Raw genomic sequence first — 13,516 nt, forward strand, 5'->3', positions numbered from 1 at the left:
GCAGGTGACTGAGCTTTCTTAAACCTAATGGTTTTGGGGTCACAGAGATATATGTATATATCCTAAATATAACCTGTTCATTCCATATAATGCTACGTGCATATATGTTTTCAGGGCTAAGCATGGGGCACTAGATGATGTGCTCTTTCCTGGGGAAAATCACCTTTCCTGCTTCCAGGTTTCCTCAATTTCTTATAATGCTCCATGTAAGACTGAGGCCTCATGGGCTTTTCCCTGTCCAGTTCGGCATGATTATTGGTATTATTCTTGTTTAAAATACATTTGGGTGGTCATGTTGATGAAACTTTACAGTTTTAGCTTCTGATGTTAGTAAGAAACATAATTTCACAGAAAGCTACTAGATGCTTTGGCGTTTGAATTCTTTCTGCCCTCATTTCCTGGAACATTTCCTGAACCTTAGATGTGGAAGTGTTTTGTACATATTTGCATTGGGCTCTGCACTCTGCTGTTGGATAGGTTGTAATTTTTTGTGTTTATTTTTGTCTGGTGCAAATAGAAGTTTCCTGGATTACCAGTAAGGAGTACACATATCTGTATAATGATAAATATTATCATTATAATTATCATGTACAATGATAAATATTTACAGATTGTTGTTAGGGATTATGCTAGTTTGGTAAATTAGTGGTTGCATATTATACATAAATAATCATGAGTTAACTAACACTGAGTAGTTTTCCAGTACCAAGCATGTTTTCCCTTTTGTTGAGTGAGTCTTAAGTCCAATTATTTACATCTCAGTTGCTGCTCAACCTCCAGGTCCCTCCCATACCAAGTCCCTCCCCAATATTCCTCTTTTTTCCATATGAGAGAATGGGGACCCTAGGATATCCCTGACCCTGGCTCATCAAGTCTCTGCATGATTAGATCCATCCTCTCCCAATGAGGCAGGACAAGGCAGCCCTGTGCTACATATGTGCCAAGGAGCCTTGGTGCACCATTTGTATGATCTTTGGTTGTTGGTTCAGTCTTTGAGAACTCCTAGGGGTACAGGTTATTTGATACTGTTGGTATTCCTGTGGTGTTCCCATCTTCTTCAGAGCCTTCAGTCCTTCTCCCACCTCTTTAGTAGGGAACTCCAACATTCTTTCAATGTTTGGCTGTGGGTATCTGCATCTGTTTTGGGCAGCTGCTTATAGAGCCTCTCAGAAGACAGTGATGCAAGGCTCCTGTCTGTAAACATAATGGAGTATCATTTATAATGCCAGGGATTGGTGCTTGCATTTGGGATGGGTTTCAACGTTATTGGTTGTCATTTCTTTCCGTTTCTGCTCTATCTTTGTCCCTGAATTTCTTGTAGACTGGAAAAATTTGCAGTTGAAAGTTTTCTGGATGGGTTGATATCCTTATCACTTCACTGGGGTTCTTGCCTTGCTACAGGAGAAGGCCTGTTCAGGTTCCATGTCTCCACTCTTAGGCATCTGGGCTAAGGTTACCCACATTGATTGCAGGGAACTTCCTTCTTCTCAGGTCTCAGGAACTGTCTAGAGATTTGCTCTAACTCTCTTTTCCCAGGCAGCTGCAGATTCCATTCATTCTCCTGGCCCTCTCTGTCTCTCCTGTCTCTTCTTACACCTGATCATGCCCTCCTATTCCTCTTCCCCTTCCCTCCCCCACTCACCTTCCTCCCTTCCTCTTCCTTCCATGACTATTTTGTTCCCCCTTTTAAGTGCTATTCAAGTATTCTCACTTGGGCCTTCCTCCTTGTTCAACTTCTTATGGTCTATGGGGTATAGATCATGAGTATTCTGTACTTTATGGCTTATATCCACATATCAGTGAGTATATACCATGTGTGCCCTTTTGGGTCTGAGTTTCCTCTCTGTGATATTTTCTAGTTCTAGTTCCATCCATTTGCCTTAAAAATTCATGGTGTCATCATTTTTAATAGCTGAAGAGTATTCATTGTATAAATGAACCACATTTTCTGTATCCATTCTTTAGTTCAGGGACATCTGGGTTGCATCTAGTTTCTAGTTATTTTGAATAAGTCCGGCATGAACATGGTGGAAAACATGTCCTTGTGATACAGTGGAGTGTCTTTTGGGTATATGTCCAGGAGTGGTATAGCTTTGTCTTGAGTTAGAACTATTCTAAGTTTTCTAAGAAATTATTACATTGATTTCCAGAGTGGTTGTACAAGTTGGCAATCATATCCTTGCCAACATGTCCTTTAGCTTGAATTTTTGAGGTTAGCCCTTCTGATTGGTATAAGTTGGAATCTCAGGGTTGTTTGATTTGCATTTCCTTGATGACTGAGTAGTTTGTCATTTCCTTAATTTTATTTCCACATTTCTATAAGTGCTTCTTGGCCATTCTAGATTCTTCTGTTGATAATTCTCTGTTTAGCTCTGTTCCTCATTTTAAAAATTGGTTACGTAGTCTGTTAGAGTCTATGTTTTTGATTTCCTTATCATTTTGGATATTAGCCCTTCTTTGGAAGTCCTTTTATTGTTCAGGATTGTTTTATCTATCCTGGGATTTTTGTTTTTCCATATGGAGTTGAGAATTGACCTTTTAATGTCTTTAAAAACTGTGTTGGAATTTTGATGGGAATTGCATTAAATTTGTAGATTGCTTTTGGTAGGATGGCCATTGTCACTGTCTTAATTCTACTGATCCATGAGCATGGGAGATCTTTTCATCTACTAATATCTTCTTCAATTTATTTCTTCAGGGACTTGAAGATTTTGTCATACAGATCATTCACTTGCTTGGTTAGAGTTCCACCAAAATATTTTATATTATTTGTGGCTACTTTGAAGAGTGCTGTTTCCCTAATTTAATTCTTGGCCCATTTATCATTTGTATGAAGGAGAGCTACTGATATCTTTGAGTTAATTTTATATCCATTTACTTGGCTGAAGTTGCTTATCTGCTGTCAGAGTTCTCTGGTAGAAACTTTGAGGTTGTTTATATATACTATCATATCATCTGCAGATAGTGATACTTTGACTTCTCCCTTTCTAATTTGTATCTCCTTGATCTCCTTTAGTTGTCTTATTGCTCTGACTAGAACTTGAAGTAGTATATTTAAGTACTATATAGGGAAAGACTGGGAATCCTTGTCTTGTCCCTGATTTTAATTGCATTGCTTTGTTTCTCTTCATTTAGTGTGAAGCTATTGGCTTGCCATATACTGTTTTTATTATGTTTAGGGATACACCTTGTATCCCTAGTCTTTCTAAGTCTTTTAACACAAAGGGATGTTGAATTTTTGTGAAGGCTTTTCAGCATCCGATGAAATGATCATGTGGTTTTTCTCTAAGTTTGTTTATATAGTGGATTATATTGATGGATTTTCCTATACTGAACCACTCTTGCATTCCTGGGATGAAGCCTACTTGATCCTGGTGAATGATGTTTTTTTAATGTGTTCTTGGTTTTCATTTGTGAAATTTTCATTGAGTAGTTATGTGTTAATGTTTATAAGTTAAATTGGTCTGCAGTTCTTTTTCTTTGCTGAGCCTTTGTGTGGTTTAGGTATCAGGATAACTGTGGCCTCATAGAATGAATTAGATAGTGTTCCTCCTGTTTCTATTTTGTTAAATAGTTTGAAGATTATTGGTGTTAGCTCTTCTTTGAAAGCCTGATAGAATTCTGCCCTAAAACCATCTCATGATCTGGTCCTGAGCTTTTTTAAGTGGTGGGGCTAGGAGGCTTTTATGAATGTTTTTATGAATGTTTATGAATGTTTTATGAATGTTTGCTTAGGGGTTAAGGGACTGTTTATATAGTTTACCTGATCTTGATTTAACTATGGTGAGTGGTATCTGTGTCGAAAGTTCTCTATTTCATTTAGATTTTCCAGTTTTATGGAGTATAGGCTTTTGATGTAAGATACAATGATTTTTTTTTTTAATTTCCTTATCTTATGTTGCTCTGAATTACCACAGATTTTACAAAGGAGTAGACCAGATGGAGATATAATATAGTTTCTCAGAGAGCTTTGTGTCTGCAGTACATAGTGACTCTGAACAGGCTGCCACCATTTCTAGAACACAGTCATTATGGTTTGACAAAAGAAAAGAAAAAAAATGAGTAACTCTTGTCCATATTTATTTGGCCAGAATATAGTCATATGAACCCATATTTCAAAACTATATGAAAAAAAATAGTTTTTTTGTATGTTTCAAATGCAAATTGGCTTGGTGAGCATTGTGAGATAAAAGCCAATTTTCTAAAATCAGGTGTAATTATCATTCTTTATTTATTTCTTATTAATGAAAGGAAAGGCTGCTCATATAGACACTTATCCAGGGCTAGCCACTTGGATTGGATTACCTTCAAGAAGCAAGTACCTGGAGAAATTGACTCTTTTACTCTCAGAAGACATTGATTACCTGTAGCTCTTTGTCTGGGATGGGACCTATCTATGTTCAAATGTCAATTGCTATAGCCATTATTGACACAAGAGGAGCTTGATCGGGAGGTGGTATGAGAATGATATAAATATAGTACTTATGTATGAAATTCTCTAAAACATTAAATGAAAATTTAAAAAGAATCAAACAATGGGTTTCTTCCACCAGTACTGCTATTTGTACTTATGACTTATGATTCATTACAATTCTCTCTCTCTCTCTCTCTCTCTCTCTCTCTCTCTCTCTCTCTCTCTCACACACACACACACACACACACAAGAACACACACAAACACACATAATCTGAATTTTTACAGATAATTTTTCTTGGCATCATCATTGATATAATTTTTATATGGACTAAAATAATTTTTACTGTTCTTTTAGCATAACATATAGATACGATTTCTGTAGTTTCTTTTAGAAATTAATATATTTTGATATTTTTATACATTGATATTTTTGTACATATATAAATTATTCTGATCACCTACCTGTCCCATCTTCTTTTGCCTCCCTCCTAGCCACACCAAACCTTTCTTTTTTTAGAGGTTCTCATTGTACTGTCATTTCTTTGGTGGTTTTTTTTTGGATTTTTTTTTTTTTTTTTTTTTTGCTTACTTAATTTAACCACAGTTTCCTACATGAGTGGAAAGAAAATATTGCCTTTGAAAAATAAGGAACTCATCAGTGGCTATACCACTGAAGACAGTGACTCTAGCTAGTTTCTCTCCACTTCAAATTAATCAATTAACTCAAAGTATAAAAGATTTTTTTAAAAAAAATAATTGGTACTTTTAATTATTTTATTGATCCCTGTTTTCTCACCTTGTTTTGGAAATAGAACTAAGCACTGTAATTGGTCACTTGGCACCAGAATAGCACATGGAGATCTTCCCTTTAGCAACATTTCCCAAAAGGATGCTCAAGCTTATATGATCTCCTGGAACCACCATCACTGCAAAGAGAGTGTCTATGAGAAGATTGTTTTATTTTGAGTTATTGAAGAAAATTCTGATTTTCAGTTTGAATAAAGATGAAGTGACAGTTTATGTGCATGCAAGTAAGTATTACATTTAATAAGCCAAAGGAAATAGGCCATACATACAGTCAAGGGATAAAATGATTTTTAATATAAGCAATCCACAGTAGAATTCTACTTCATAAAATACAATGAGTTTTTATAGCTGTGATTGAACATAATGGAAAGCTGAAGTCTCTCCACAGAGCTCTCATTTAGGCTTTAAAAGCATTTTTGGTGAAAATGATAGTTTGATCAGTGCATGGTATATGTTTTTATTGTCATAGATTTTATGTAGTTACAGCTGGCCTTCTATGACCAGTAATTACCATTTTGTAGTTAGTGCAGTTTAATTAGAAACATGAATTAAAATTTTCATGATTGTGGAAACTTTGTTTTTTTACTGGTAAGCAGTGTATGAATAAGTTTGTTCCTTAAGAGTAGGTCATAAATGTGCATATTTACACATGCACACACAAACACACACACACTCACTTTTGAAAACAAGTTCAGTGATGTTGGTATATATACATAGGTCGGAGCCATTCACAGGAACATGGGGACCTATTAGTGCCCTCATCTTCAAAAATCAAATGCTTCTCTCTTCTCTAAAATTATCCACTATCAATGGCTTCTTGGTGCAGGGTGGGGACTGGATATCATCTACCCCATCTATACAATGATTTTTGCTGGCTTGTTTGTAGGTCAGTTTCAGGTAATGACCACTGCTGTGAATTCATGAATGCAACAACCATGCCATGTCCAGAAATTGAAATTTTATGCCACTACTCATCCATAGGTTCTTACATTCTTTATGCCCTCTGTTATATTCTCTGAACCTTGGTATTGTGTTGATGTAGATGTTTATTCAGGACTGGCCATTCAGCCTCTCCAGTGTCTGATGTTCACAGCAAATTCAAGTTTCTCTGACTATGATTGATAGCATCCTAGTTCAATGACTATAGTCATTATATATATATATATATATGCATATTATATATAGTCATTCTGCTTATAAGCAGGAAAATTTACATAACAAATTGAAAGCATGACCATTTAGCAAGATAACAATAGCAGGTTTGCACTAGTGCCTATGACCTCTGTAGTGATGAACTTCTGACCTGGATTGCAATATGAAACATACAATTCCATCCTGTGAAGCAGAACTTCAATACAATCAGAACAGTGTTTTCTTCCCCCAAATAACAATGCTCTTATGATACCCATAGGTATCACAGCATTCTGGATCAATCTCTGGGTAAGACTATTGATGTATTTTCTCCTTCAAGGCATATATAGCACCTTTTGTCACCATCAAAGCCACTTACTAGGAAGGAAACATGGGTCAGTTTGAAATTTTTTTTTTTTACCGTGTTTGAAAAGGTTTCAGTGTTTTCAGCAATAGATTCTTACGATGTGGTTATAATAAAGAGCATTGCCCTTTAGGTAATAAAAGGCAATGACAATAGCCAGTAATGTTTTAGAAACCATTCAGGACTCCCCAACCAACAACTTATTTAGGAAGACATTGAATGACTTGAACTGTGATTTCTTTTTAATAACCCATGTTTCTGGAAATGGCATTGTTTAGCCATGCAAGGTAATTTAACTCAAATACTTTTTTAAAAAAAAGATATATTTTGAAATTAGATTACTAACTAGTAACAAGTAACTTATAGAAACTACTAACTAGTGAGTTTCTTTAAAGCTCTTTCATGCATCCTTAGTATTGTTTAAATCACTCACAGCTCCTCTTCCTACCCATTCTTCAACCTCACCCCTACATAATTCCTTTTCTCTTTTACTACTGTATTCTATTTTTTATTGAAAATAGATCCTTCTCAACACATCCTGTCCATGGTTTCCCTTCTCTCTACTCCTCCCACTTCCTCCCCTGCTTCTCCATTGCCACAGATTCACTCCCTTTCTGTTTCCATTCAGGAAAAATCAAGACTTAGAGAGTTAATTCTTTAACCTTTAGTCTTGTCACTCATTTTGTTTTACATGTGTTTGGTTACTCGTCACTTACTTGCTTTAAGTTGGGTTGTGAGGTAGTAGGTACTGATATGACATTTCATACTTCCTTCTTTGGGTCAGCATTCCTCTTCACATTGATTCCTCCCATACTCTCAAACCCTCCCTCCTTAAGTCTCTCTCCACACAGAATTACATCTTACAACTTTTGTTTTGCCTATACCTACTAACACTCTTCCTTTAACATGCCCCCAAGTCTGCTTTCTAGTTTCTTGTCTTCTACTTTTGTTTTAAGTTAAGCACCCAAAACAAGTGATTCGAAGCCAGGTTCCATACACAAGAAAGAACATACAACATGGGCTTTGTAGCCTTGAGATACTTCTTTTTTTTCTAGTATTTTGCCTGAAAGTTATATAATTTTTTTACAGCTGCATAGTGTTCCATTTGTATGCTACATCTTTTTGTCAATGCATCTTCAATGAGTGTCTAATATTATTTCATTTTATGGGTATAGTGAATTGAGGTTTTGTTTGAGATAGGTTCTTATTTTGCAGGCAATGTGGCCTAGCATTCAATAGGTAGCCTAGGTTGGCCTCAAATTACTTCCTCAGGCTTCCAAGTGGAATACATGCACGAGCGCCATGCACTACTTAACTTTAAATTATGTATTCTAAGATGCAATTAGAATAATGTAATAGAAAATGAAATAGTTTAAAGGCAAATAGAGAAATCGACTCATTCATTCAAGCTAGAATGAATTTAGACCCCAGGATTCCCAAAGAACCCATTCATGTAAGGAAGAGCAATGCACAATTCAGATAATTTCCTAGTTTTTATCTGTTAATTTTTATATTTGCTTTATTGATAAAATTGAGTATACTCTGAATCACTCAACTTGCATATCTACTCTTTGTTCTATCCCATTCTGAAATTTGTCTCTTCTTCCTATTGGCTGTCCCCCTTAACTGTTTACAAGCTTTTTAGTTATGTGCAATCTCACTTGTATTTTTTCTTTTGTTTCCTGTACTTTTATCATTATAAAAATAATTGCCCTTTCTAAAGTCTTGAAGTGTTCCCCCTGAGTTTTCTTAAATAACTTTATGGTTTATGGCTTTATATTTAAGTATTTTTCATTAAGAATTTATCTGTGTACTGGATGAGTTTTGGGGGTCAAGATTTAATACTATGCACATGAGATTTCAACACCACTAATTAAAGAGTTTATTCTTCTTCCAGTGGATACTTCTGGTAAATGTGCTGCAGATTAGTTGACTATACAGGTATGAATATATTTCTGGAATTTGGAGTCTTTTTTGTTTTATTGAAGATAACCTTAAATATCATTAGCTAATTCAGAAATAAAAGCAAAAGCCTTCATTTCACCTTAGTTAGAATGGCTAATATAAAATATTTTAGTCTGCTTAATATGTAACAAATATCAGTATAGATGTGAAGTAAAATTACTGGCATACACTGTTACCAGTAATGTAACTAAGTATTTCTATTACAGAGAATAGTATGGAAATTCTTCAGAAAACTATAATGGAATCTGTCCTAAGATCCAACATTTCCTCTTCTGTATATATACCCACAGAAAATACATGACTACATGTATATAGTCATAAGTGGAAATTTAAAAGAAATTTATCTTAAATGTAAAATAGTAACTACTTGTGTTTATGTAGGAGGGTTGAAGAGGAGTCATATTTGATCAGTTAACAGTATGTGTGATTGTTGAAATAACATATTGTATAACATGTGTAATTAATATGCAAAATTAATTAATGCTAATAAAGCCAAAATGAAATAGTAAAAAATAAAAGATTTGCCAAAGGGGCTCAAAATGAACCTAGTTAGTTTGATAAAGTTTTGTATCACATTCCAGAAAAATCAGAATTCTTATCAATAAATCATATTTTAATTAAATTAGTCTTTTTGTCCTGTCTTAACTCAGTCTAATAAATGGTTCTCTAATAAACTGTCCTCCTGTTCCTTGAGAATTAATTTCACTTTCTTGGGAAAACCAAGCTTAAAGCACTATGCATTTTAGACTGTATAATTAGATCTTACTACTCTATATCTGCCAGTATTTGGGTATAGCTTACAGCAGCCATGAAAAATAGTTAATAACTACAGTGTAGAAATGTGGATAAATCCATTTAAAATTCTCTTATTTTTTTGCTTTTGAAGACTTAAAGAAAAATAAATAGCATTTTGCAGATATCACCATCAGTTATTCTAATTACTGAAATCATTTATGGAATACTTTCTTTTGTTTCTGAAACTATTAATGTCTTATGATATCAGAAGTAAAGAATAAAAGATTTTAAATAAAAGAAAACACACAATTTCATAAAGATAGAGAATTAGGATGAAAATGAAAGTGACATTCATTATTAACTATTTTGTAATTGATCTCACTGGGCAACATGTGGATAATTTAGCATTCATAAAAATGAGACCAATTCAGTCTGTATATTTCATAATAAATGACATTTGTAGACCAATGTTTTTACTTGACAGTTTGTAGAATGACATGTAATGGAGAAACTAGTAAAAATTTTCAACCATAATTCAATCTTTTCACAGAAAGCACCATAAATGCCCAAAATCATGGATAAGGAAAATGTTACTGAAGTGACAGAATTCATCCTTTTAGGATTCACAGGAGATGTGGTGTTGCAGCAGGTACTCTTTGTCATCTTCCTCACCATTTACATCATCAGTCTGCTAGGGAACATCACCCTGATTTCTCTTATCTGTGCCGATTCCCTACTCCACACACCCATGTATTTCTTCATTGGAAACTTGTCATTCCTGGATCTTTGGTATTCTTCTGTCTATGCCCCCAAAATCCTGATAACATGCATCTCTGAAGACAAGAGCATCTCTTTTGCTGGATGCCTGGCTCAGTTCTTTTTCTCTGCTGGGCTGGCCTACAGTGAATGCTACCTACTGGCTGCCATGGCTTATGATCGTTATGTGGCCATCTCCAACCCCTTGCTTTACTCCCAGGCTATGTCTCCAAGGTTATGTGGCAGTCTTGTTGCAGTATCCTACCTCGGTGGCTTTGCAAACTCCACCATTATCACCAGTGAGACATTCACTTTGAGCTTCTGTCGAGACAATATCATCGATGACTTCTTCTGTGATCTGCCTCCTCTTGTGAAGTTGGCGTGTGACGTGAAAGAGAGCTATCAGGCTGTGCTCTATTTCATATTGGCTTCTAATGTCATCACTCCCACTGTGCTTATTTTGGCTTCCTACCTCTTCATCATTGCAGCTATCCTGAAGATCCGCACTACCCAGGGCCGCCTCAAGGCCTTCTCCACATGTGGTTCCCACCTGACAGCTGTCACTTTGTACTATGGTTCAATTCTCTTCATTTACTCCCGGCCAAGCACAAGTTATGCTCTGGAGAGGGACAAAGTGGTGTCAGTGTTTTACACTGTAGTGATTCCAATGCTGAACCCTTTGATCTATAGTTTACGAAATAAAGATGTCAAGGATGCCTTGAGGAAAATGTTAGACACATTCAAGTTGCCATGAAGAAAAAAATAGGCAAAGCATTTTAAAATCATTTATCATCATGCAATTGTTCTTAGATGGTATTATCAGAAATTAGTATTCTAGGGATAAAAGGTAATTTCTTAGTGTACATACAGAGGTCTGTGTTTTCTACATGTTAAACTGTATTTCTTGAGACAATTGGATATTATTAACTTACCCAGCTATTATAAACAATGAATTCAAGAAATTCTTAGGTAAATGGATGGAACTAGAAAATATCCTGAGTGAGATAAGCCAATCACAAAAACAAACACACATGGTATGCACTCACTGATAATTAGATATTAGCCCAAATGTTCACAATATCCAAGATACAACTCACAGACCACATGAAGCTCATGAACAAGGAAGACCAAAGTGTGGGTGCTTTGGCCCTTCTTAGAAGGGGTAACAAAATACTCATGGGAGAAAATATGGAGACAAAGTGTGGGACAGAAACTGAAGGACGGACCATCCAGAGACTGGTATCCATCCCTTGTGCAGTCACCAAAGGTAGACACTGATGTGGATGTCAGGAAGTGCATTCTGACAGGAGCCTGATACAGCTGTCTCCTTAGAGGTCTGCCAGAGCCTAAAATATATAGAGATGAAAGCTCACAGCAAACCATTGAGCTGACCATGGGGTTCCCAATGGAGAAGGGTGAAAGAAGACTGAAGGAGCTGAAAGGGTTTGTGGCCTCATGAGGAGAGCAACAATACCAACCAGCCAGAGCTCCCAGGGTCTAAACCACCAGGCTGGGAGCACATAGGGAAGGACCCATGGCTCCAGCTGTATATGTAGGGGAGGATGACAGTGTCAGGAAAAGGTGGGTGAGGAAGCCCTTGGTCCAGTAAAGGATGGATGCACCAGTGTAGAAGAAATCATGGGTGGGAAGGTGGAAGTAGGAGGGTGGGTGGGGCATATCCTCATAGAAGCAGAAGAAGGGGGATAAGATAGGGTTGGGGGGAGGAGAAAGGGGATTACATCTGAAATGTAAATAAAATATCCAATAAAAAATTAAAACAGTTCTCTTTCCTATTCAATAGCCCATCCTTTTCAATTATTTTAAAAATTTTCATATTTTAGTAATTATTCAAATGTACATATGGAATAAATTGTCATCATATTCAACACTTTAATGGCACAAATATATTTTTGTTTGTTTGTTTATCTATGCTGTGTATTTCTGTGTGTGTGTGTGTGTTTAAGTGTGTGTGTGTTAGTGCCAGCAGCACAAAAATGCTAAGGTGTGCAGATGGAGGTCAGTGTACAAACTCTGCTTTCTATCTTTTTTGAAATAAGCTTTTTCTGTTGCTCAGAGCTATGTAAAACAGACTGTAAGTGCACAGGTATTCTCAGCTTCTCACTTTATTACAGGGACAGAAGTATGTAGAACATGTACTTTGGTTTATGTGATATTTGAGTATTTAAATTCAAATCCTATTTCTATTAAATAATAAATAAGATTAGGAAAAAAATAAGCTTACTCAATTTTCTTCCTAACTTTATTTATTATTTAATTATCACACTAAGATAGGTTTCATTATGGTATTTTCAATCAAATTTTTTCTTTATTCTCTTTTCCTCTTTCTCCCTATCCCTCTGACACTGCTTGTGTTCTTCCCTGAAGACCTTTGTCCACTTTCATTGTTAGTGTATTCTTTCCTTCCTCCATACCTTATTTTATCCTTCTCTTCAGATTTCAAACTTTATTCTCATGCCTGTGTGTGTGTGTGTGTGTGTGTGTGTGTGTGTAGGCATAAACATTGTAATTAAAAGCTGGAATTCATATATGGGAGAACATGCAATATTTATTTTTCTGAGGCTAGGTTACTTTACTTCAAATAATATTTTCCAGATGCATCCAACTTTCTGTAGATTCTATTTTTCCTCACAACTAAACAGAATTTTATCACACACACACACACACACACACACACACACACACACACATACACACCTTTACACATGCATATACTACATGCTGATAACAGACCTGATAACAATTTGAAATTCATCTATTGCTTATATTGGGCATTCTGTATTATAATTATACAGCAAAATCTTAGTAAGACAGAATAGGTGAATTGTTTTTGACTTCATTGCCTCTGGTATTCTGTACAGTTCTGATAGAAGCATGAGTTAGTTTCAATCTCCTAACCTCATATTTGAAATCAGATATAGTGTTTTCACAGAGATTTCTTTTCTTTTTAATGTTTAAATATATTTATCTATTGATTTTGCATCTATGTATGTTCCCTACAAATGTTTATGCATGCCACATATGTACAGAAGCCCATGAAGAACATAACATAACATCAAATCCACTGGACTTTGTAGGTGTCAAATACTTACAAATTCATGAGAAACTGCAAGTATGAGGCAGAAAATTTTGTGTAATATCTACTGGCCCAGTTTTCTTTACTTTTTTATTAATTGTTTTATTTATTTATTTATTTATTTTTTAAGTTTATTTTATTTATTTTTTTGTTTTTTGTTTTTTGTTTGTTTGTTTGTTTTTGAGACAGGGTTTCTCTGTACAGCCTTGGCTGTCCTGGAACTCACTCGGTAGACCAGGCTGGCCTCG

The 13,516-nt window shown here is 35.5% G+C and overlaps 1 protein-coding gene across 2 annotated transcripts; it reads left to right on the forward strand.

Moving 5' to 3' along the window:
* Positions 1-5,333: 5,333 nt before the first annotated feature.
* Positions 5,334-11,805, forward strand: LOC117704257 (olfactory receptor 9G19-like). Of its 2 annotated transcripts, XM_076928245.1 has the most exons (3): positions 5,334-5,447; positions 8,616-8,659; positions 9,969-11,805. In XM_076928245.1, exon 3 carries the CDS (start codon positions 9,981-9,983, stop codon positions 10,926-10,928), a length of 948 nt encoding a protein of 315 aa, XP_076784360.1. In that variant the 5' UTR covers positions 5,334-5,447; positions 8,616-8,659; positions 9,969-9,980; the 3' UTR covers positions 10,929-11,805. The 2 variants fall into 2 exon arrangements, with proteins under 2 accessions (XP_076784360.1, XP_034352235.1); XM_034496344.2 differs by lacking the exon at positions 8,616-8,659 and having other exon boundaries at positions 5,356-5,447.
* Positions 11,806-13,516: the final 1,711 nt, after the last annotated feature.

This window comes from Arvicanthis niloticus, chromosome 2 (assembly GCF_011762505.2).
Source record: "Arvicanthis niloticus isolate mArvNil1 chromosome 2, mArvNil1.pat.X, whole genome shotgun sequence".
Classification (NCBI taxonomy): Eukaryota; Metazoa; Chordata; class Mammalia; order Rodentia; family Muridae; genus Arvicanthis; species Arvicanthis niloticus.

Coding starts and splice junctions, on each gene's coding strand:
- LOC117704257 (XM_076928245.1), top strand. CDS start 9,981: ATGCCCAAAATCATGGATAAGGAAAATGTTACTGAAGTGACAGAATTC.